This window comes from Phyllopteryx taeniolatus, chromosome 11 (assembly GCF_024500385.1).
Source record: "Phyllopteryx taeniolatus isolate TA_2022b chromosome 11, UOR_Ptae_1.2, whole genome shotgun sequence".
Taxonomy (NCBI): Eukaryota; Metazoa; Chordata; class Actinopteri; order Syngnathiformes; family Syngnathidae; genus Phyllopteryx; species Phyllopteryx taeniolatus.
The window spans coordinates 15,822,805-15,846,690 of record NC_084512.1 but is presented as its reverse complement, the minus strand read 5'-3'; the positions used below and the strand labels follow the sequence as shown (position 1 = coordinate 15,846,690).

General features: G+C 38.0%; 4 protein-coding genes and 1 long non-coding RNA gene across 11 annotated transcripts; 2 read left to right on the top strand and 3 right to left on the bottom strand.

The window, feature by feature from the left end:
- Positions 1 to 126: 126 nt before the first annotated feature.
- On the top strand, positions 127 to 4,353 carry mtg1 (mitochondrial ribosome-associated GTPase 1). Of its 3 annotated transcripts, none has more exons than XM_061789032.1 (11): positions 127 to 815; positions 915 to 981; positions 1,060 to 1,162; positions 2,076 to 2,162; positions 2,263 to 2,319; positions 2,507 to 2,597; positions 2,663 to 2,724; positions 2,799 to 2,895; positions 3,276 to 3,357; positions 3,445 to 3,557; positions 4,227 to 4,353. In XM_061789032.1, exons 1-11 carry the CDS (start codon positions 713 to 715, stop codon positions 4,313 to 4,315), a joined length of 951 nt encoding a protein of 316 aa, XP_061645016.1. In that variant the 5' UTR covers positions 127 to 712; the 3' UTR covers positions 4,316 to 4,353. The 3 variants fall into 3 exon arrangements, with proteins under 3 accessions (XP_061645016.1, XP_061645015.1, XP_061645017.1); XM_061789031.1 differs by having other exon boundaries at positions 3,964 to 4,353; XM_061789033.1 differs by having other exon boundaries at positions 886 to 981; positions 3,964 to 4,353.
- Positions 4,354 to 4,463: 110 nt separating this feature from the next.
- Positions 4,464 to 7,068, bottom strand: sprn (shadow of prion protein). Of its 2 annotated transcripts, XM_061789036.1 has the most exons (2): positions 6,964 to 7,068; positions 4,464 to 5,803 (listed from the first exon to the last, which is right to left on the bottom strand). In XM_061789036.1, exon 2 carries the CDS (start codon positions 5,801 to 5,803, stop codon positions 5,351 to 5,353), a length of 453 nt encoding a protein of 150 aa, XP_061645020.1. In that variant the 5' UTR covers positions 6,964 to 7,068; the 3' UTR covers positions 4,464 to 5,350. The 2 variants fall into 2 exon arrangements, with proteins under 2 accessions (XP_061645020.1, XP_061645021.1); XM_061789037.1 differs by lacking the exon at positions 6,964 to 7,068 and having other exon boundaries at positions 4,464 to 5,827.
- On the top strand, positions 5,702 to 12,737 carry echs1 (enoyl CoA hydratase, short chain, 1, mitochondrial). Of its 2 annotated transcripts, XM_061789034.1 has the most exons (9): positions 5,702 to 5,868; positions 6,995 to 8,486; positions 9,420 to 9,617; positions 9,693 to 9,820; positions 10,024 to 10,123; positions 11,544 to 11,648; positions 11,846 to 11,965; positions 12,046 to 12,113; positions 12,196 to 12,737. In XM_061789034.1, exons 2-9 carry the CDS (start codon positions 8,393 to 8,395, stop codon positions 12,259 to 12,261), a joined length of 879 nt encoding a protein of 292 aa, XP_061645018.1. In that variant the 5' UTR covers positions 5,702 to 5,868; positions 6,995 to 8,392; the 3' UTR covers positions 12,262 to 12,737. The 2 variants fall into 2 exon arrangements, with proteins under 2 accessions (XP_061645018.1, XP_061645019.1); XM_061789035.1 differs by lacking the exon at positions 5,702 to 5,868 and having other exon boundaries at positions 6,514 to 8,486.
- Positions 8,399 to 11,610, bottom strand: LOC133485421 (uncharacterized). Its single transcript, XR_009790687.1, has 2 exons — positions 11,521 to 11,610; positions 8,399 to 8,569 (listed from the first exon to the last, which is right to left on the bottom strand). It is a non-coding gene; the product is annotated as an uncharacterized LOC133485421 (long non-coding RNA).
- A 7,238-nt stretch (positions 12,738 to 19,975) lies between the features above and the next one.
- si:ch211-217g15.3 (uncharacterized protein LOC368914 homolog) lies at positions 19,976 to 23,188 on the bottom strand. 3 transcript variants are annotated; one of them, XM_061790981.1, is made up of 5 exons: positions 23,093 to 23,188; positions 22,939 to 22,996; positions 22,775 to 22,812; positions 20,879 to 20,992; positions 19,976 to 20,696 (listed from the first exon to the last, which is right to left on the bottom strand). In XM_061790981.1, the coding sequence occupies exons 1-5, from the start codon at positions 23,098 to 23,100 to the stop codon at positions 20,141 to 20,143; spliced, it is 774 nt and encodes a 257-aa protein (XP_061646965.1). In that variant the 5' UTR covers positions 23,101 to 23,188; the 3' UTR covers positions 19,976 to 20,140. The 3 variants fall into 3 exon arrangements, with proteins under 3 accessions (XP_061646965.1, XP_061646967.1, XP_061646966.1); XM_061790983.1 differs by having other exon boundaries at positions 20,879 to 21,113; positions 23,093 to 23,129; XM_061790982.1 differs by lacking the exon at positions 20,879 to 20,992 and having other exon boundaries at positions 23,093 to 23,183.
- Between the last annotated feature and the right edge of the window lie 698 nt (positions 23,189 to 23,886).

Here is a 23,886-nt window from a genome sequence, read left to right as displayed (position 1 = left end):
GCTTCACTTCAGCATCTACAATGGTGTATTACAAAATACACTAAAGGGAAAAAAAAAATTTTATTGGGCTGAACTCAGTAAGACATTTTCTATACACAAAAGGTCTGTTTTCTCAAATATTGTTCACAAATCGGTCTAAATCTATGTTAGTGAGCACTTTGCTGAGATAGTCCATCCACCTCACAGCTACGGCATGTTAACATGCAGATTAGACGGCATAATTGTTGCATAGGCTGCCCACTATAAAATGTGCAGTTTTACTGTGTTCGGTTCATGAAAATGGGAGCAGAAACAAGAGTGCTGTTTTAATATTTTTGTTCAGTATATGCTGATGTATCAGTGGGCCATTTCTTCGTTTGGCTTCAGTTAAGGCAATATTTCCATTATAATCCTCTAATTTCCACCAGACCCCAGCAAATATTGTTAAGTAAAATAAAGTAGTTATAATTTAATTGTGGTACAGTTTTACTATAGTTATTTCTGCTTTCAAATTGCAATTCGTTTAATATTATGTATGGGCAGTTATACACACACGGCTCACCTCAAACGAGGAAGAGCGGAACCAAGAAAGATGTTTATAGTTCTGAGTCGGCGTGTAAACAGTGATGCGCATGATGACAATGGTGTTGGTTGTTGTTTTTTAAATCGTGAGTAGGACAATTTTCGACTAAGATACAGATGTGACATTAAGTCTCACATATTTATCGAGGCTATGAAACTGTACCGATCACTCTGCGATGTCGCCAAATTTCGAAGCACGTTCGACTTTGGAGGACGGGAAGTGGCTCACTGGTTCCCTGGACACATGGCGAAAGGTGACTTCAAGACCAGTAATTGCTATCAAATGACAAATAAATGTATTATACTCTAAACGCGGGTTTGTAGTGAGCTGGTTTGTTTGTGACTGCGGGCAGGGCTGAAGCAGATGAGAGCCAGTCTGAAGAGTGTGGACTGCATCATAGAAATACACGACGCGAGAATATCCTTTCTGAGGAAGATGCTGGTTAATTGCTCGTGTCTCATACTGTTGTTACCAAACATCTTTAACATGAATTACATCCCCTTCTCTGGCAGAAACCCTGTGTTTCAGGAGACCCTGGACGTTAAACCACATCTGCTCGTTCTTAACAAGATGGACCTGGCTGATCTGTCAAACAAACAGGTGCTGAATGTATTTTTACAACTTTTTAAAAAAATTTTTTTTAAAGCAGATATATTCATACCGTCTCCATAGTGAACTCGCCTCTGTTGTCACCCAATCGAAGTTCATCATCAAAACTGCTGTCATCCGTAAAGTATCTTCACGCGGTTGACATGCATGGCTCCTACCTGAGAGGTCAGGTTGGTGAAGTGGTATCAGTGTCATAGTAACGAAGATTTTTTACGAGTATAGACGTACGGTAACTGCATGGGTCCAATATTGATATCGGTTATCAATGCATCCTTAGTCGTAAACAGTTTCAAATGAAATAAAGTGTGGACTCTTACCGCTTGTCGTAAATCATTTTAAAGATAATCTTAGACACCTCACATCTGTCTGATTCCATGAAGGTTCCATGAATTCAAAACGGTGTGGTTGCATTCATGGAACCTTAAAAAAAAAATCATCTGTACTGTCTGTGTTATGAAAGAAATTTAGAAATTGCTTTGTTGTATTTATTCCCCATAACTGTGTGCAGCACAGATGCATCTCAATAAAGTAGAATATTAAGGAAAACTTAATTTATTTCCGCAGTTTAATTCAAAAAGTTAAACTCATATATTACGAGATTCACTACACAGAGTGAAATATGTGAATTTTGATGATTATAATTTACAGATGAAACCCAACATTTACCACCTCAATACATTTAAATTTTACATTAAAAACAATCAAAATGTATTTTTATTATAGAAATTTGGTAGGAAATAGGCCTTCTGAAAAGTGTGTGTCCGTGTGTGTTTAGCGAATCTGTATCATGAGTTACACTTTTGGAAGTGAACTTGTAAAATAAAAGATTTTTTTTTTTTCTATTTGAGATGCACTTGTGTGTGCTTTCATTTAAAGATGTAATTTGTCATTTTCCCCCCTGCAGAGGATCTTGAAGGAGCTTGATAGAAATGGAGTGAACAATGTTCTGTTCACTAACTGTCTGAAGCAGCGGGACGAAAATGTCACCAAGGTATGCGTCATCTTCCCCTGAATGCCCAATCAATTTTATTACTGGACTTTATTAATATGGTGTTGATTAAAAGCCATTGTGCTCATTCTTTTTCGTGCAGTTGGTGCCGACTGTGTTGGAGATGATGGCAAACTCGCAACGCTTTAACAGAGAAGAGGTACACACAGTGTAAAATGTAGACATAATAACCAAAGACACAAAGAAAACGCATCACAGTGAGGATGCTGAATTTAAACTGTCACATTTTCTGATAATAAACACTATAACACTAGTTAACCATACTGCTGCGATCCTCTAGTATGCATAATATTCTGATAACCACATGTACATGTAAATTTTTCCAGAATCATAATTATTGCCTGATGGTGATTGGAGTGCCCAATGTGGGAAAATCGTCACTTATCAACTCACTAAGAAGGACAAATTTGAAAAAAGGTACAGTACAGCAGATATTGAACAGTTTTTATTCCTGAGTAACACAAATGAAATGTCTCGTTCAGGCCGTGCGTCTCGAGTAGGTGGCGAGCCTGGCATAACTCGATCTGTCCTCACTAGGATTCAGGTCAGTGAAGTGTATTTTTTTCTGCCATGTGTATATATCTGTTGATTGTAAACAATGTTATCTATCATTCTCAGGTTTGTGAACGGCCCATTATGTACCTGTTGGACACACCAGGAGTCTTGCCTCCGAAGATAGAGAGTGTTGAAACGGGTATGAAGCTGGCGTTATGTGGTGAGCAGGCTTAACTATTTTATTTTATTTTTTATTTTTTTTATTTTTTTTTTTAAATCTGTCCTGTTCCGCTGCATGGCCTTGCAAAATGGTGGATCTGTATGCCTTTGTGCTGGAACAGTTTCCCTGTGCAACCCCTGTGTTGAGAGATCTAATTTCACTTTTTTTCCCATTTCATTTTCACAAAAATTATGTCTTTCCTACAAATGTTAAGCTTTGTACATCTTGATCTCTGCCAATCAGAACTATTAAAATCTTCCATTTCCGTGTGCCGTGAGATATTTTTTAATGTAAAATATGTGCCTTGGCTCAATCAATGTTGGGAAACTGTGCTTTAATTGAATTGTCCTGGAAAAACTGCTTCTGTCATGTCTCTCCAGGAACTATCCTGGACCATTTAGTGGGTGAGGATATCATCGCTGACTACTTGCTCTATTCTCTGAACCGGCTTGAGAAGTTCAGGTAGCATTTTTAATGTGAGTTGACATAACATGATCATTGTTGACATTTTACATCTCTTTTGGTCTGTTCCGTTGCGTTTGTGTTCAGTTACGTGGAAAAATACAACCTGCCAGAGCCTACCAACAACATCCAACATGTCCTGAAACGCATCGCTGTGAAGCTCAGGAAGACTCAGCGTGTTAAAGCCATCACTGGTGTTGGTAAGAAAGATAATACTGTATATATATATTAAAAAAGAGAGAGATTTTTTACATTTTCCCAAATTGCTTTTGTGAGGACATACAGTATCTCATAAAACAACTGTAATTAGTCCAATATATTTTATAGTGTCACAGTTATTTGGCGTGTCCAATAAACAGGAGATGCATGAATGAATGCTCGATTATTTTTTCATTAAATTTATACTCTGCCAGCATATTTTAAGTAACATTTTAACATTTGTAACTGTATTGTAAATACCTTTTGAAAGCACCATGCTCACATCCACCTTGTTCACTGTGCTATGCTGAGGTGTATAAAGTAACTGCAGAGTATTTACAGTGCAGACTTGTGTCAATATTAATATCTTAAAATGAACCACATGAAACAATATTTACTCTCCTTTAGGGAATGTTACCATCACTGTTCCCAACTACCCTGCAGCAGCGTACGATTTCATCCGAGCCTTTAGGAAAGGAGAGCTAGGACAAGTGATTCTGGACTAAAGGACACATTTTAATGGATGCACCTGTACATTTATACATTGTACATAAAAAAAATAACAAAAAATGTTTTGTTTTTTTTAAAGATTTGAATGTGTCTTGCTTTTAGAATGAAAAAGGCAGAAGTCTTAAGAGTTGTTTTAAACTTGTTTATTTGCATTGAAACAGATAACAAAGGTATTGCTGTATGTACAGTACACAAGTGCTGTATAGATAAGGAACAGTCTTCTGCTCCTAACAAGAGGAAGAAGCTTTGAGGATACATCACAACCTACTTGAGCAGCACCATATCTTTACACCTGATTCACAAATATATTGAATTTCCTCAAATAGTGGCTGTCCCTCTAATATGATGCCATGCCCCAATTGGTTAACCGTAAACGACAAATAAAGGCCTCCCTTCAAAAAAAAAAAGTATCTCGTTTCTTATCAGGAAAATGGGTCATAATTGTAGTGACCTCAGTTGAAAGACTTTGAAATCTGAACTCAGTTGTTAACAGCAGCACCTGCTGAGTCACGGAAAAAAAGTCTCTCAGATGAATTAAAATGTGGACTCTTTGCACATGATGCAAATTAGATGCCTGGGCATTGTAATAAAAGATGATCTTACACACCTCATCTCCAGTTGAGTGAATAGACACCCCTTGGCATTAATTAGAGAAAATTAATTAAGAGTATTCGTGGTGTTAAAATGGAAGATTTTCTTGTAGGTTTGGGACACTAATGTTTATGAATCAGCAGCTTATAAATAAACCAAAGTATTCTAAGTATATATATTGTCCTGTGTAGGGATAACTTCATTTTTAATTGTTAGCCTAATAGCATAAATGCCTGAATCATTTGTAACTTTGTGTCACCATATCAGTAAGAAAATACCAATGTGCTAGAAATTGTGTTTTTTCTCATGTTTGTCATCTCAGTCATCCAGGTTATGGTAATGCACAATGGTTAAATTGAGGCAACTAGACTTTTGCTGAAGTTTTTTCCCCCCCCTCATTTTCTGAAAATGTTCAAAAATGACTTGGGCAATGGTGCTATTAAGCTAAAGAAATGCATATTCATTTTGTCTTTTAAAAAAATAATAATAATAATTTGGGGACCGGTTTGGTGCACATACACACAAGCTGGTGTTGGAGGAGTGAACATTTGTGCTCCAGTTCGTGCGTTGAAGTGGAAGTAAACAGTGCAGTGTTTGCCTTGTGGTCATACTGTGTCTTCCCGTCAGTCTTTCCAGTTGCTTCCAGCCTGTCTTGTATTGCACAGGTCCAGTGCAGTTCTCCTTAAAAGCTCATCTACAGCATGGAGTCCCACAAGAGTGAATATTTGGTGGAGAGTGTCACCATGGTGATGTAGAACATTTGACAGAAGGATGCTCCCGCTGTGGAGCCAGACATATGGGCATCAAAGTAACCGGTCCTGTTGTAATAATCCAGCTCCTCCTCGGAGTCGGCGTTGCTGCGGCGGTAAGCAGACGCGTACCATTTATCCGCCGTCAGGGCCACCGCAGCTCCCGCGGCCGCAGCGGCGGCCACCCGCACCGGGGACGTCCGGCCCGCCGCCCTGAAGCGAGAGCGCGGGCCGCCGTAGCTGCCTGCCCTGCGGTAAGAGCCCGCCGTGGTGCTGCGAGCGGGGGAGCCTCTAGAGGAGCCCCGGGACCCCCCGCGTCCCCCTTTGCACAGCGCAGGCTCGCACAGGGAGGCGGAGAGCAGGAGGAACATCCAGCAGGTTGCAAGCACCTGGTTCATCTGTGCAGGGTGGCAACCGCAGAAGAAAATTACTATGATGTAATGCCAACCTTTTTGAAAATGAGGTAATACTGATTACATACGTCTGAATAACAAATGTGCTCAAATTACCTTTAACCATATGTTACTATTAATAATCAGTGATATTTATCTATGTAAAGACACTAATCATGTCCATGATTTCTCACATTACCAACAATGTATTAACAAGGTAGGAAACAGATGAGTATGAATATCCAACACTTTATTTCTGTCAATCTCTGCAGATGTTCTCCACAAAGGCAAATTGGTGGGGGGGAAAAAACTGAAATGCAAATCCAGAGCCTCAAAACTGTGAGGCAGACATGCTAACCACTGACCTGACATGCTACCCTGGGTTAAATATATTATACTAACATACTATTAATGTTTGAAGAGCAGTATTGAAAGTGACTTGAGAAAACGTTTGTTGCTAATTGGCTCAATGATTACAACTTAAAGGTGACCACAATGCAAAGGCAAATTAATTCAAGCTGGTTAACACATCACAGCAGATCATAAAAATCCCTTATTATACCACCCTAGATACTATGAGAGGGATGACATTAACGAAATGCGATCGGATGCCCGGGAAGCGCTATGATCCTCATTATTGACACATCACCGCTTTTCACGTTAACCAAACCAGTCCATTATTTTGGAAATGACAGTTATCTCGAGATGGTAAAATATTTATGGTTTCATTTACAGAAGAACATTGATGTGAGCCATTCTCAAACTAGCAAATATTTTGATGCTGTTGAGAGCAATTCCAAATAAAAGCTAATTTGATGCGATATCTCTGCAGTGTGCATATGTATGTATTTTGTATATCAAAATATCTGATTTTATTTTTTATTCTCCCCCCTTCAAATTGTCTTAAGAAATGATTACAAATCTGCCTGAGGTTATGTCAAACCAAACGAACAGGTTTGTACATGATTGACAATGGTACATAATAATAAGCTTGGCGATATGTATTATACGCCATATTTTCCAATGAACCATTCTTTAATGCATTTTCATCTCACCGTGCTAATTAGCCTGTAGCTCATTGTAGCCTTCATCTAATGGATTCAAATAATGAAAATAGTAGGTTCCTGTCCCGTAACAATGACAGCATCCCAATGTTTGGTGCTTACCTTGTTCTTTGTTTATCTTCAACACACAAAGAAGAAGAAACGGAGGATGCTGGTGCGCGTTCACGAGGATGGCGGCGCGGGAACGAGCAGCGCGCTGAGTATTGCTGTGGTACCACGAAGCATAGACATCAAATATGCCTAGATCACGCCTTGTGCGGGTTAGCCCGTTGCTGCTGCACGTCAGCAAATCCGTCATATTGGATGTGTCATATCTAACGTAATGTAAGTCAATGGACAGAACTTCATAAAGCAACATCCTACAAACAAGTATACAAAAATTCATGCCTCATGCTTACTGCTATATATATTTCAATATTTATCATTAAAGTGACGTGTTGCATACATTGGTGACTGCATGCAAAAATTACGAAAATGCACGTTTTTGGTGCTGAATACTGAATATCCTAAACAAGGAGTAAATTATAATCATCACATTAAAAATGATATACGTTGTTTTTGTGCCTATCTGTTTCCCAAACTACACACGCACACACACACTTTTGGAAACAGAATGGCATCACAAACAATCAATTATAATCTGATGACTATAAATTCAATGTTTATTCCTTATATGTTGCTATAGTAAAGCACCAAACCAAATATATATTTGCTGTTTTCATGAGTGTTTACAGATACCAATGTATGTAATATGTAAATAGATAAATATGTAATGGTAACACGTAATGATAAATATTTAGATATCAATATGAAATAGTTAATCTATTCTATAATAACCTGTTCCTGAAATCTATGTGTGACGTGGGATTCTGAATAAAGAGCGCCAAGTTTGCATTTTGACAGATATTGATTAGTCATTTTTATATTCAGTGATTTAGTTACTAATAATGGCAAGCACTTAAGACAGCTACCAAAAAGAGTACCTGTAGTTATTTCGGGGCTATTAAAAACTATTTTATAATGGCTAAAAACAATAAAAAGTCAGCGTTCAGTCTTCCCATGAGTTCTAGCTTTAAAGCGGTATTCGGTGGCTATAGCTCTGAACGCAGCAAATGAACGAGGCATCTTGAGCGTCGCTCCTCTTTGCCACATCCAAGATGACGGAGAAGTTGACGTACGACGAAGCCAGTTCAAGGTATAATTGATGTCCATTGGTACCAAGCCAGTGTGTAGGTTGTCTCGAGCTAGTTCTTCGAATTAAAATGTATATATATTTACCACATCATATTTAGCTATATGTGTATATCTAGCTGACTAGATGTGTAGCTATATATCAAATTGGCTAACTATTTATCAAATTATCGAGCTAACTATCCAAGTAGTTACGCCCAAGTACACTAGGTAGCGGTAGTGCTACGATATATTTGAACGTGAACCGCTGTTCGGCGAAGAAGAAGAAGAAAGGTACCAGGAAACACGGTGCGCTTTATTTGTAGTCACAAGTTGAAAGTCGAACAGTCTTTTGGTGGTCATGGCGTTTGTTTGCAGAAATGCTGCCGCACTGCTGAAATTGAGCCGAGCAACACCCGCCTTGCTCTCGACTGCCGTCCGCCTGTGCAGCTCGGGTGAGTGTTTTAAACGACAATCAATGTCAAGTTAAGCTACGTCGATCACCAGCTCTGCAAACTTCTCTTCGTTGCGCTCAGCTCTGCAGTGGAAAGTTAATATTAGTGCCCACGTTGCAATACGTCCTTGTACCTGATGATGATTTAGCAAGTTTTTACTATATCGGATCACTATATTATTGTACACAACCAATAAAAAAAAGCACTGTGTGTGTGTGTATATATATATATATATATATATATATATATATTGATTATCCCGTTTTAATTTACTCACAAATGCACTTACTCCTTGTGCAATTTAATTTAACACAAAGCTATTCAGTTGTATAAAAGAGGTAGATGGGTTAATTGTACCTTTTGCCATCTAGTGTTAAGAGTGTTTAATTGTACTACTTGTCAGTATATGTCGCTTGCATAGATCGATTATTTGTAGTAAATAAATAATTTTCATACCAATTTAGCATAATTTCCCATGGCATGCTCTCACAGCAGAATAATGTGCTGCAGCACATTGCTAGGTAATTACTGATCTAATGAGATGCAATAGAAGAGCTCAACCAAATATTCTATCAATTTAACAATGTTTGTTTGTAGTTGTAGTTTGCAGTAATAACTAGTAACATTGAAATTTTGTGGCTGTATTTTGTGCAATTGGGATATTTATTTTTTTGTAGAAACAGTTGTCATATTCATCTTCAGTTTCTTAATATGGTGCTCTGAAAGCTACTTTGAAAATGTAAAGGTTTCAATGTTCATATGACATGCGTACATATATTTTAAAAGGCTATTTTTGAACAATACATTTTCTCGATTGTTCTTAACTTCTGTAAAAGTGGGTCGCGAGTTTGCACCAATAGGAAACTGCAGGTCCCGGGGCGAAAACAGTTGAGAACCACTGGATTAGATCATCAGTGTTTGCACTCGCTGCAGGTGTCCACTATGAGTATATTATGGTGGAGAAGCGAGGAGAGAAGAAGAATGTGGGTTTCATCCAGTTGAATCGCCCTAAAGCTCTCAACGCGCTGTGTGATGGCTTAATGAAGGAGGTGGGTCAGGCCTTGGACGCCTTCGAGAGCGACGGAGACGTGGGTGCCATCGTCATCACTGGCAGCGAAAGGGCGTTTGCAGGTGAGGGGAATATTGAGAATATGTCGGTGTTGTTGCCGGACTCTTATTAAGACTCATCTCTTCTGTGTTGTTTAGCCGGAGCGGACATAAAAGAAATGCAGAATCGAACTTTCCAGGAGTGTTATGGGGGGAACTTTCTGGCTCACTGGAACAGAGTATCCACTGTGAAGAAGCCTGTGATTGCTGCTGTCAACGGATTTGCAGTGAGCGTCTCTATTTTGCAGGGGCCATATAGGAATGAATTAACTGTCTCCTACTCACATGTAGCCTAATATGGCTCACATCTCATGTTCAGATGTGCTTGTTAACACTTGTCAGATCCTTAGCCTTAGAGGATGAAGGCAAGAAATGTTTAAATTCTTGACTGAGGTCTGCACTCTCCGCTGACTTTTGTTCACTCTTTCAGTTGGGAGGAGGCTGCGAGTTGGCGATGATGTGTGACATCATCTACGCTGGAGAGAAGGCACAGTTTGGCCAACCAGAGATCATGTTGGGGACCATCCCTGGTATGACTGTGTAGCCTTGTACCTTTCATCCATTTCAGTTCTTATAAAGTCCTCTGAGTGTCATACTGCATCTCCAAAATATTACTAGTGTATGTATTATTAAATATTAAGAACATTTGTTGTTTGAAGGTTTTTGGCTGTTATAGTAGTTCCTAAAATGTTTTATTCTGTTGGAATGGAAGCCCAGGCAAATGCTCTTGTGGTCCAATTAAGTGTCGTAGGTTCCCCATCCCTGAATTAAGGAGGGTACAAGGAGCCCAATTTTTAACATCATAACCAATTTTTTAAATGTGAGAGACCCCACACGTGATGAGGAAAACATCACCATGTGCGTTCTTACTGGTCTTATGGGGCTATATTCTCCTGTTCGCGCGCAAGTTATTTTTTTTAAGCTGTTACGCTGTGGTTAAATGCAGAAGCACCAAAGAGGTGTGATTTACTGACATTGTGGAAGTGTACTTTTCATAAGACTTATGAATGAGATAAAACGCACTTTAAACGCTAGCTCCATCATAGCCGAAGTCAGCAGCAGTCCGAATGGCTTGGACAGCTCAGTTTCTCACATCACAATCAGATCAATCCTTTCCCCCCCAAATTCTCGAAAGTCAATAGTGCGCATTATACATGGGTATAGGGGAAAATGGAAAAAAAACTTTGCCATTTTATAAATGTATGCCGCCATCTAGAGGTAATGAAAAAGCTGTGCACTTTCATTCCAATATGCCATCGCCACCCTAGAGGTTATGAGAAAGGTGTAGCCTTCACTTTCATTCCAATATGACGGGTACGTATGACTGCACATGTATACAGTTGTGCTCATAAGTTTACATACAATGGCAGAATTTGAAATTTGTTTTATTTTTTATTTATTATTGTTATTATTTTTTTAATATGACTGGAACAACAACCATCATTCATTTCTTTATGGTTATGCTTTGTTTAATGATAATGCTTTTCTGAAATTCTTGACCGTTTAATTTGAATCCCATTAAAATAAAATTAAATGTTTCGCCTTGCCCTTCATGTTTTATCTAAAGAATCTTACAAATTCTGCATGGGTAATCAAACATATGAGCACAACGGTGTGTTTTCTCTTTTACTAAATAAAAGTAGGGCTGTGAATTTCAAACTAAGAGCAAGCAAATCGAAAAAGTATTACGTGTTCAAATAAAGTGCTTCACTTCAGAATAATACTTTGAAAAAAATCTAACAAAATACAGTTAATACTTCATTTTTTTATCATATGGGTAGAAGCAAAATCATGCATTGTACATAGGTAGAAGGGTTTTCCAGAATTTTTAGGTCAACTTTGGGGGTACATATTACACATGGGTGCGCATTATACACGAGAAATTACGGTACCTGTTCCTTAAGAAGTACAAAAGAGCTGCTTTTACCATGATGTCTTGTCTTGCTACAGGGGCAGGGGGCACCCAGCGTCTGACCCGTGCGGTGGGCAAGTCTCTGGCCATGGAGATGGTGCTGACAGGAGACAAAATTACTGCCCAAGAAGCTAAGCAGTCAGGTAGAAGGACTGTGTGCTACTTCAAATCAATAATATGCTCAACAAAAAAACTTTTACAAACCTCAATCCTTCCAAAAAATAACTTTTAGCCAGTAATCTGTGCTTCCAAAAGTTGGGTGTGCTAAACAATATTCTCCTATTTACTTGCACTCGCTATGCTGTCATTAAACTTCAGAAATTTGTCTTACTGTGTGAAGGTTTGGTGAGTAAAATTTGCCCCGTTGACCAGCTGGTGTCTGAAGCGGTGAAATGTGGTGAGAAAATTGCCACTAATTCCAAACTGGTGTCCGCCATGGCCAAAGAGGCAGTTAATGCAGGTCAGGTCACGTTAAGTGAAACTCGTAGCAACCAAATGAAGTTTCAGTTCATGTCAATTTTGCTCCTCGTGTGCTTTCAGCCTTCGAACTGACTTTGGCCGAGGGCAATCGTTTGGAAAAGCGTTTGTTCCACGCAACGTTTGCTACGGTACTATAGCACACCTGCAAGCTCCACTCTCATATGCAAGAGTCGCATTACATTAAGTTACGTTTGTGCTTTTCCTTTTTAGGATGATCGTAAGGAGGGTATGACTGCATTTGTGGAGAAGAGAAAAGCCAATTTTCAGGACAAGTGATCTGCTGAAGAAACTCCAAACCGATCATTGTGCTACTTGTGCACCAAGTTGATTGATGGCAGTAGAACATGGAAGATGTTTTATCTCCCTGTTAAGGACTAGACCTGTGGAATTTCATCTAGCCTATCAGTGAACACATATGATATTCCTGTTATATACCATCATAAACATGGAATAACAAAGCAAACAGATCTTGTATGTACTACAAAAAGTGGCAATATGGTTGGCATTTTCCATTTCAATAAGTTCCCTATTATAAAAGGGTGAATTCGGATTTGAGTGATTTAGTGCACGTTATTTATTTTGTTTTGTTTTTCCAGCTTGCAGCCCTGACAACTGAGGGCGCAGTTTATGTACAATAAAAGTTAACCAGTTGGATGGTTTCAAGCCTTTTTCACTCTCAACATAAGTGTGCCTTTTTCTGAAGTTTCTTGTCTGTGTACATTTTGCAAATAAAACCTAATAATTGGTGTCTACTTTGCTGCTGGTTTGAAAAAAGTGAAGATTGTCTGCTGTTGTAAGGCGTCCATCCAGTCATCCTTTCTCAATAGCACTTTTCCTCATTTGGGTCACGGTGCGCTTGAGCCTTTCCCAGTTGACTTTCATACCGATGGACTATTTAGAGTCTTTAATAAACCTTAGATGCATGTGGGAGGAAGCTGGAGTAGCGGAGAAAACCCACGCAAGCATGGGAACGGCAGGTTCGAACCACCATTGTACAATTTTGTTATTGCATCTTTTCAGATAATTATGGCGCTTTTCTCTTTCAAAACTTTGTTTTATTTGCTTTTTAAAAACTACTCTAGAAACTGTCAATGACTTGTGGCATTAAGCAACTTTTTGAGTACGCCACTAGAGGGCGAACACATGCAGTTAAAGTCACCTATAAATGAAAAAAATAATTGTACAATTATATTTAAACAAATCGCCAAAATTATTACTTATTTTCATGGTGTCTTCTTGCTTTTTAATGCTAATATATAAGCTACACATATTGGCCTAAAATAACAATTGCCACAATATCAATAAATATTTTCTTCTGTGTGAATTTTCAGTCAAGGCAACTGGACTGTTGAATTTGTGTTTTTTTTTTTCTGAAAATTTTCAAAAACGACTTGGGCAATTAGGCTATTAACGATTTATACATGTATGTTTATACATTATCCATTGTTTTGGCAACATATGCATATAAAAATGCAATTTGACTGCCTGCAGAGACCTCACTGACACTCAACATTTTAGTTTAACAGTTAAAACGCAAAGAAAAATATTTTTTATAATGGATTTGATTGAAATCCAAATACAATAGCTGTTGATACGTGATGCAATTTTTTATTTTTTATTTGAACGTTTGTTTTGAACATGAAAAGCAAACAAATAGTCAAACACTATAGTTTTCCATGTTCAAAAATGGCTCTAAATTGACTTACTTTCAAATTTAGAAATGAAATGCAAGCATTTCGTGTGACCGTAAAGTGCAAAATAAAAGTAACCAGAGAACGCCCCTCCCCCCTTTTTTCTTTTTTTTTTTCTTTACGCACTGCGTGATGTTCACAGGTATCCCGCCCACAAGGCCATGGCCTAATTGATTTTAATTTTTCATTGAATATTCCCCCACGGAGCTTGCTTTCTTGTCCATCCCGCGGAACCAAACTTTTCAGAGCAAAAGAAACTTGTCTCCTCTCTCGGCAGGACGCACAAAAAGCCTGCAGCAACTGAGGGTTCCGAAAAGAAGTGTCCCCCTTTCAGGGTTGGAAAGAGGTCAAAATAATAAATGTCGACTCAATTGAGGCTCTCGGAGCGCACAAAGGGGAGCAAAAAGTTACACTGAGGCAGCGCAGACCCTCGTGGCGTGATGAACTCATTTAAAAGAAGCCCAAAAGAAAACGGGAGCAGCATGGATCCGGGGAGACTCCGGACCGGGAGGGGGGCTTTGCTCGCAGAAATCACCACACTCCCTCTTGGATTCCCTATTAATTGTACTCTAGTGGCCACTAAAGTCTCCTATTTTACTTTTAACAGCCGTCAGAAATGACTCATTTTCCTTAAATGATCGCATGGATCTATATTTAATCCACTATTAGATCTAAAGTACAGCACAGGGATATAGTAGGTTGGCCCTTGACTTTGATAGCTCAGGCCTATAGAAAAGCTTCGAACACTTTCCCTGGAGTACGGGCCTTGAAACAATGAACTTCTGCTGTAACCGTACCCATGCATATTCACTAGAAAATGTCAATGTTCAGTCCTCGCCTATTGGTGTCAGTTAAAGGGGACATATCATGTAAAAGTGACTTTTTAATGCTTGTATACAAATAGTTGGGCTCTGGAATACCTGCCCACCCATCAAATGTGACTTGAACAAGAAAGTAGATTTTTTTGTTATCTTCCTAGTTCTGAAAATGTGTCTGTGATCAAGCCTTCCTGCCCCACTGATTTTTCACTGTTTTTAATGCTTTTGTAGTGGCAGGCTGTGCATTTGGTTCCTGCATTGGCTTTCAAAGGGGATTTCATTCAATTTAATCTGCCTCTTAATACCACCACTATCATGTTGCAATTATAGAAACCATCGACCCTCTACAAAAACATAATATAACAGCCCACAACAGTGCCACGTACATCATTTGGAGAGGGCCAGAATTTATCTTATAACATGACAAAAAAATAATAATAAAATAAAATAAAACGTATTTTCCTCACCAGAGATGCTGATCATTAAATATATGACTGTGTGCAAATCAGATTTGGCTATTCAAATTTGGCAGTAACAACTTTTGTTCTGACCAACCAATCAAAGGGCAGAAAAACCTTGACACCATTGTGAGTGACAAGGCCCTGTGAGGCGAATTTGAAATCTGATTGGTTAAAGAAACAAATTGCTAAGATACAGGGTGATTGAAAAGTAACTCCCTATTGTTAAGTACTTGTAATTTATTTCTGAACTAAAATTCTTACAAGAAATGAACATGAGAAGAAAGTGTCGTTGGTTTGGTAGAATAGACTTGCTCCTTTAATCATGGAACATATACAAAAAAAAATTGAGAAAAATATTACAACATATGAATAAATTGTAAGTATTTTAAAATAGGGAGTTACTTTTCAATCACCCTGTAGTTTAAGTTACATGGGCCAGCACGACTGATTCTGAAGGTCTCGAGACTGACATGGCAGCACATAAGAGGTGATATCTGATTGGACAAAAAAAAATATATATACACATACTACATGCAATAGAAGCAAAGTAGCCAAGAGAAATGCTACAGAGTGAAGAGAAAATACTGTTGTGAAACGATTTGTACAATTTAATGGAACAAATATTAGAATTTAGGTTGTAAATGTAGGTCGGTACTTCTGACTGTGTTGAGGCCAGCAGAAAAGGTCCTGCCGGCCCTGATGCCTGACCGCTGATTTATGCTTTATCCATTGCATATTTAAAAAACAAACAAACAAAAAACCCTGTTTGACTGCCTTCATTGAAAGGTCTGATCAATGATACTCTATAATTCAGGTTAACCATTAAACACAAAAGATGAACCTTTGCTTTAGCTTTACGGTATGAAGTGTTAGGCATGTCTCCTCGTACATCAGCTTTTATGATTTATTTATTTATTTTCAACTGCTAACAAAGATAGCTTTGTAGCACTGCTTTGTCCGTCTTACAGTTCTAAGGGACAGGGTCCGAATCTGAGCTCTGGCCTTCCTGTGTGGAGTTTGCATTTCTTCCTGTGCTTGCGTTGGTTATCTCCGCTTCCAAAAACATGTTAAGTTAATAGGGACCATCGAAATTTGAGTGTGTTCACTTAATGTACATTTCAATTGAATTACTTAATGCCATATATTTGTTATTTTATAATTAATCAAAAGTTGTGTTGTTCAATAGCCATTTTGGGGCCCTGCAGTATAAAAGGGACCTCGGCTTCAGCTTGTGCATGAGTGCACATTATACCTTAAATGAAATAAATGGATCTCTACCAACTGTCCCCCATAGTTCTGACATGTGGGCAAATTCATGTCAGATGTTACATTTCAGCAGTTGAACGAATGAGTTATATTCATTTCCTTTGAAGAATTGTAGTAATGTTTTGTTGTTGGTTTTTGCAGTGGCCAGCCAATATTAACAACAGCTGGCAGGCAGTTAATCCAACTGTCAGAATTTACTTGCATGTTACAGCAAGCCTACTGTGACTTGACTTAATAATATATTTAAAAATAAAGACATTTTCTCAGACAGTTTACAGCAGCAAGATCTTGCAGAGGACCAAGAGCCTCCAGATGGCCTATATTTCACATATTTCAAGTTATCTTTATGTTTTTTTTTTTTTTTTTGCTCAAGAAAATGAAACTGGCAGTCAGTCATTTCTAATCGCCAAAATCGATAAGCCGCCATGTCTTGGTGTGTCATCCGCGACGGAACTGAAGACCAAATTCGCTGGATAGCCGGTGTGGACAAAGGAATGTAATATAGTATAACGGGGCAGTATTTACTTATATTTTATTTATTGTCACTGTCAGGCAGAATTCTTGCACCTCTAAGATAACGTTTGAGGACAAAAAATAAATAAATAAACGCCATCTTTCTTGAGTTGCCAAACACTACTTTGTTCAAGGGGTTACATTGCTATCATATACTTTTGCACACTCACATCAACAACAACAACTCCAATATTATGTTCAATCACTAACTGAATATGCTAAAAAAAAAAAGCTAATTTATTACAGTGTCATTGATTAGAATTGTAGACACACAGCGCTTGCCAGCCATCATCATCAACATAGTCCACTGCAGTCACACGACACCACCAAACCCTTTTTCAAAGGTTCAAAGGTGATTCAATAAATAAAATGAAATGATAAACTGACAAAAACTGCACATGGGCGGAAATGAATCTGACACACTAACCGCATGCGGCTGCCTTCCTTCTGTAACGAAACATTACTGCAATTGATTTGAACAAAACAAGCCTACTCAAATGTATCTAACATCATTATTTTCACTTGTTATTGTATAAAAAACATCCAGAATTCTAATATAGTCAACAATAAAGACGCAGGCTTCTGCAGAACGAGGAAATAGGCAGCTGAGTTTGACAACACTTCTCATAGTGTTTAAGAGCGTTTACAGATTTTTTCTCAACCTATTTTGACCACTTTAAGTTGGTTAGTATTGCATAAAAATAACAGAGGTGGGGAGAAACCAATAGTATTGATTCATAAGGCAAGCAAGAAAACGGTACTAGAATTAGAAAATGTGCTCGTCTTTCAACCCTGAAGTCAGCAGGATCATGCCAGTTTTTGACCTAAGTGTGGGTGGGCCAAAATCTGTGTGAAAATCCAGTCTGCCATCAGAAAACAATCCTAAAATTACAACTGAGTCTATTATGGGGACTTTTTCAAATCCAGAAGAATGGAATAAGTGCCGATGCTCACAGCATTAGAGAAGTCCTTTAAGCATTTTTTGCTATCCAGCTGAGAGTCTCAAATGAAACAAGCAGTTTTTTTGGAGAGGGTGTGGGGGTGGGGATGGGGATGCGGGGTCATCTGACAAATATTTCCATTATCTCACATTCTTGGCTGCAGAGACTGTCGGAATATCGCCACTTGTCTCTGCTTTGAATTATGCTCTGGGCGCCAGCAACAATAAGCAGCAACATGTAGAAGGTGAACTGTGGTCTGTGGGATTAATAACAGTCATGGCTCTTTAGTAAACACACTTTTTTTTTCGCATAGATGCATCTTTTCATTAATGTTTTGTATTTACTTGTAAACCTATGACACATTGACTAAAACATCAAACATACCATTTATTTAAGTCTAATCATAGCAAATATGCATTGATGATTAAAAACTATAGTTTGTAGTCAAAACATTGGAGGACTATTACCGTTACGTAAAATATATTTGTTGTTTACAGGAAAAAACCCTGATGATGCATTTGGGCAAATGTGATGCTTTTCAATCAAGTGCCCAATTAACATTTGAATTTTTAATTCATATTTTAATGAAGTGTTTTCTAACAGCAGTACTAACAGTATTTTATATATAATTTAATATGGTTATTTAATTTTTATTTGACACGAAAATGTCATTTTGAGAGTACAAAAATAAATTATGTTTCACTATGTTCTTCCCTGTTACATGACACTGACTTGATTGCTTAGCTAAAATGATGACGTTGACTACATTTAGCCAACCTCTTTTTTTTTTTGCAACGTATTTATTGTTATTTTCATTACACGGCACTTTAATATTCACAATAAGATACACAAGTACATTTAGATTAAAAAACAAGATTAAGAGTTTGTCACATCATTTGTTTGTTCTTTCGGGAAGTTTTATTTTCGTATGAAAATGAAGAAAGTAGCATGCAATGAATATTCTTGCATCATTTTATCAGTAGGCTGATCCTGTTACAGTAAGTCGTTTCCCCGGGTTTACAATAGTGCCAAAATTCCTTGCAAATATACATTAAGAAACATTCTTAAACTCTTGGACTATTTACTCACGCAGTTGTCCACAAAATGGTGAACCTCGTCCCATCCCCATCCTGGCTAGTGAACATTTCAGGGATGCTCCTTTTATATCCAATCATGACGCTCACCTGTTTCCAGTGAACCTTTTCACCTATGGAACACTCTAAACAGGTGGGTTTTTTTTGGAGGGGGGCATTCCTCAACTTTTCCAGTCTTTTGTTGCCCGTCTTATCTTTTTGGGTAACATTTTCAGGCATCAAATTCAAAATAACAGAATATTTGCAAAAAATAATGTTTACCAATTTGAAAATAAAAACAAAAAAACAAAAACAAAAATTGTCTTTCTAGTGTATTCAATTGAATATAAATTGAAAAGCATATGCAAATCATTGTATTCTGTTTTAAGCAATGTCCCCACTTCATTGGAATTTGTACTCTCAAAACTTCTTAAATTTGGACGTTATAACATTTTTGTATACTGTAAATACTCTACATTTATTGTTAAATGAAAAACAAGTGCACAGAAGTTGGCTGAGCTGTAGATGGCAGTAATGGCATCACCAAGGAGTATTGGGACTACACAAAAATGTACATTTTTAAAAATCATTTTAGTCTGGCCCTGGCAGTCCTTTTATAAAATACTGATTGTCTAACTCTAAAAGTAGGTGACACGTCAGTTTCCACAGTGATTTTAAAAAAGATGACAAATTTGTACCGAAATAATAATGGGGCTTTTGACCGACACCTGCTAAAATCTTGATTCTAATAATATTGTGATTTTTTTTTTTAGGGGTGGTAGGGGAATATAACTTTCTTCACTTCATAAAGCTACTTTTTTAGAGGTTATTTGCTTAACACAAAAAAGTACAACTATTAGAAATATTAGATTACAAGTTTTTCATGGAAAACTACAGTTTGTTCTAATACCATTAGATTTTTATTTGCAACATCATATTAAGACATTTTTGTCTTAATCCAATAATCTTATTCTAGTAACATTACTAGTTATTGTAAAAAAAAAAAAAAAAACGTGTGTGTGGGGGGGGGGGGGATATACTCCTTCGTATATTACTACCTGTTTTCATACCATTAAAAAAAAAAAAAAAGAAGGAAAGAAATCAAGAAGAGGATACGTCAAGAAGTTCCACAGTGATTTAAAAAATGTTCTGAAGCTCCGAAATTTGAATGGCTCCTTTTTTGGCCTATGGGAGCAACTAATAATTCCGTTAAAAAAAGGCCATAGAAACAGTTACAAACTTTATTATTAGAACACGATTGCTTTGTCGAACAACTTACTGTACAAGGCACATCTTATCAACAATTGGAAGATGTCCAGCAGGATACATTGTGTTGGTCTACAGCCATGCATTTCTATACGTTTCAAGGAGTCAACATGCTCCTTCCAATGTTCAGCGGTGGTAGAGATGATCCAGATCTTCCGCCCGTTCGTCATAATTCTCATCAGACTTCCAATCAAAAGGAGCGGCGGCGTTGTCATTGTAGTCGTCTTGGTAATTTGGCATCCAGCTTTGCACGTCAGGATGGTACAAGTCATCCGTGTCCTCTTCTGGCTCCAGGTGACGCCTCGCCAGTTCAAGCGCTTCAGTCTCCTCAGGTTCGGGTTGTACATGCCGGACCATCTTTTTGTATTCAACGGTGAGCGGGGCAAGATATCCATCCAGTTCCGCTCTGGCTTTGTGGTAGACTTCATCCCAGCCCTGCTCAGGCTCGTCACTAAAAATAGGCCGCTCTGAGTCATCTTCATCTTCAGCCGGAAGCTTTTGCAAAGAGGGATGGTGCACATCATCCAGGTCGGCTTCTGCCACCAGGACCTGTTTATCCTTCCCCATGGCAGCCACATTCTCCCAGATCTTCATTTTGGGATCAATGTCATAGTCAGTTTGATCCATGTCCTGTGGAGGCTCCACTTCCACACTTAAAGGCATCTTTCTGGCGTCTACTGACCTGAAATAAGTATCACAACATGTCAGAAGGAGAGGTGATAGGAGGTGGAAAATTTCCAGTAAATATTCAAAAGGTTTTCCGTAAATTTCCATGGGAACTTCAACTAGGGAATTTTTAAACAAAGCTTTGTGGGTGTTTTAAATACACATGTAAGTCTCTTCCAGGTTTAAATCCGGCCTCACCTGTGTGGAGTTTGCATGTTCTCCCCGTGGCTGCGTAGGTTTTCTGCGGGTACTCCGGTTTCCTCCCACATCCCAAAAACATGCATGATAGGTTCATTGAAGACTCTTAATTGCCTGTTGGTGTGAATGTGAGTGTGAATGGTTGTTTGCCCTGTGATTGGCTCACGACCAGTTCAGGGTGTACCCCGCCTCTCCCCCAGAGTCAGCTGGGATAGGCTCCAGCACGCCCGCTACCCTAATGAAGACAAGCGGTACGGAAAGTGAATGAATAATCAATTCTTGAAATTTGAGTTAAAAAATACTCATCCTCCGACACAACCCATTAAAAAAAAAAAATCACAAACATGCTTCCTCCCCATCCAAAAATACCAACGTCCCAATCAGAATACAAATAAAAAAGCATCTTCCCTCAAGCCTAAACGTTACATTTTTGCTAAAACCTTTCGTGCAAACTGTACTAGCATGAAATCTGATCGTTTTGGTCACGATTATGCTTAAATATATTTTCCTTAAATATATTGTATAAATATACTGTATAATTCTTAGTTCATTCCCCTAAAGTCTTTCTATTTGCCATAAATTCCCTTTAATCCCCATGGAAAGTTTCTAACTTTGAAAATTTCCACATGTAGCTTTGCAACCGTAGTCAGATGACAATTATAATTACAAAGAAAACGTCCATTCATCCATTTTTTTAAAGCGGTTTTCAGTGGTGGGAAGTAATAAAGCACAAATACTTTGTTACTGTACAAAAGTACATGTTTCAGCTATCTGTATATTACTTGTAGAGTATTTTTTTTTCAAAGGACTTTTTACTTTGACTCCCTACAGATCATCCGCACTTACTGGTCGTTACTTGTTCAACCTCCATAGATGATGACACAATGTAAAAGATGTAAATAGAGAGGGGTGGAGTCAACAATGGTTGAGATCTTGGGGACTTATACACTGCAAAAACAAAAATCTAAACAAGATTAAATATCTCATATCAAGGCAAAATATTCTTGTTCTTTGGTTATTTTTTCTTACCAGGCTGTTTTTGTGTCAGAGCATTTATCTTGCTTGAAGCAGTTTTTCCCTTAAAAATCTTTAAGACATTATAACTTACTACTGAGATTTTATTACTGGTTAAGAGTAAATTTTCAGTTGAAAATTTAAGAATTAGTATAATTCTGTGGGTGAAGGTAGTATAAAAACGTATGCTAGTTTTGAGACATTGGTGGGGGGATTTTGAGGTTACTTGTTTTGAGAATTGTATAAATTAGGTAATATATGCTTCATTTGATACTTTTTTCCCCCTTGTTTTGTTTTTTTAAACCAAGCCCCGTCGTGTAGGAACGTGAACCAGGGAGCATTACAACGATGACGCAACATATTCGGAGTATTGTGTCTTTTACCTTCTGGCATACAATAATTGTCTAATCTGAAAAAAAAAATAAAAATACAGATTTTGTTTCATTCAGTTGCTGTCATTAGGCAATTTTACACTTTTGTTAGACAGGTCACAACGTTAACAAAGTTATGGGAACATTTTGTTGGACTAGCTAGCTCTTGGTTTGAAACCAACAAACAAACAGTATTTCTTTTTGTTGTGCCAAGTTATCAAAATAGGTATTGTATGTAATTGACTGTGTAAAAAAAAAACAAGTTTTTCACTTGAGTACAATTCAGAGCCTTCAGTCTGCAATTAACCTAACATGCATGTTTATGTGGGAGAAAGCCAGAGTAGCCGTACAAAACCCATGCAAGCACATTGGGGAGAAAATGCAAAGTTCACACAGGAGGGCCTGAGTCGGGATTCAAACACCGAACTTCACAACTGTGAGGTGCTAACCGCTCCCCCACCATGCTCTCCCCAAAGACAATGTATTTAATGGAGAGAAAAAAATGACTTACATGACTGTGTCCTGGAAGGCGTTATCACTGAGTTTATTCTGAGAAAGGATGAGTATTACAGATCACCGACCATAGCTTCGAATCATTCAATATCATATTCATTACATTTATGTGCACATTTGAAGCTCTCTTTAATGTAATCTTAAAAGACAAGGTGTACATACCCATGGCTTATATGGCTTGGCTGCAATGCCAAATATAAGCGTGACCAACAGAGTAATCCTATAAGTGGAAAGACTCAATATCAACAATGCAATGTTTTTTTTTTCCAAGTCAGCACTTCTTAACATGCATGCAGAATCCCTTTTGGCTCCTTACCTGAACATGGTGCTCCTGTTTGTGCGGAGTCTTGAAAATGGGAGAGAAAATGCCCCCTCACGTCGGCCCCAGTGCAAAATGATAGTCCAAAGTTCCAACAATAAAGTCACACTCACTTGACCTTTGCATCTTTTTCAATACTGCAACATCAAATCTTTATCTAGTGTATGTCATACTTGATGCAATGCCAATGTTTATAAACCCAAAACATTCCTATGTAACATATAGTACATGGCCAGATTAAACCAATTGAAATAAATGGAAATGTTAACAAAAACAAAAAAAGTTTTAAGATGGGAAAAATAGCTCTAAATTGTATTGTTCTGTGTAAAAACACAGTTTTTCCTTAATTGATCTTTTTTTTCACTTCAATTTCACTGAACTTATAGTCTTCTTCACATTTTTTTGGGCCTTTTTCGCCACGCTTACTTCACTTTTAGCCTGGAGAAGCAGCTTAGAAAGTACCCACCTTTTGCTGGCTGGCATTACAGCCTTTATCAGCTCCTTTTGCTTCAGTACAGTACATATCGCAGAAGTACTGTGATCGTACTTTGCCATGTCAACCACACGCACACTTCGCTTACGTTTTTGTATGATTTCAAGTTTAAATTCAAAAGATGTCATCTGCTTCATATTATCAGCATCCAATTTTTAAGGAGCCCTGGTTAGAAAAACAGAAATTGGGCAAAAAAGCTGCACAAACATGGCAAATGCTAGCACTTCCTCTGTACTTTAATTATATATATATATATATACACACACACACACACACACACACACACACACACACATAC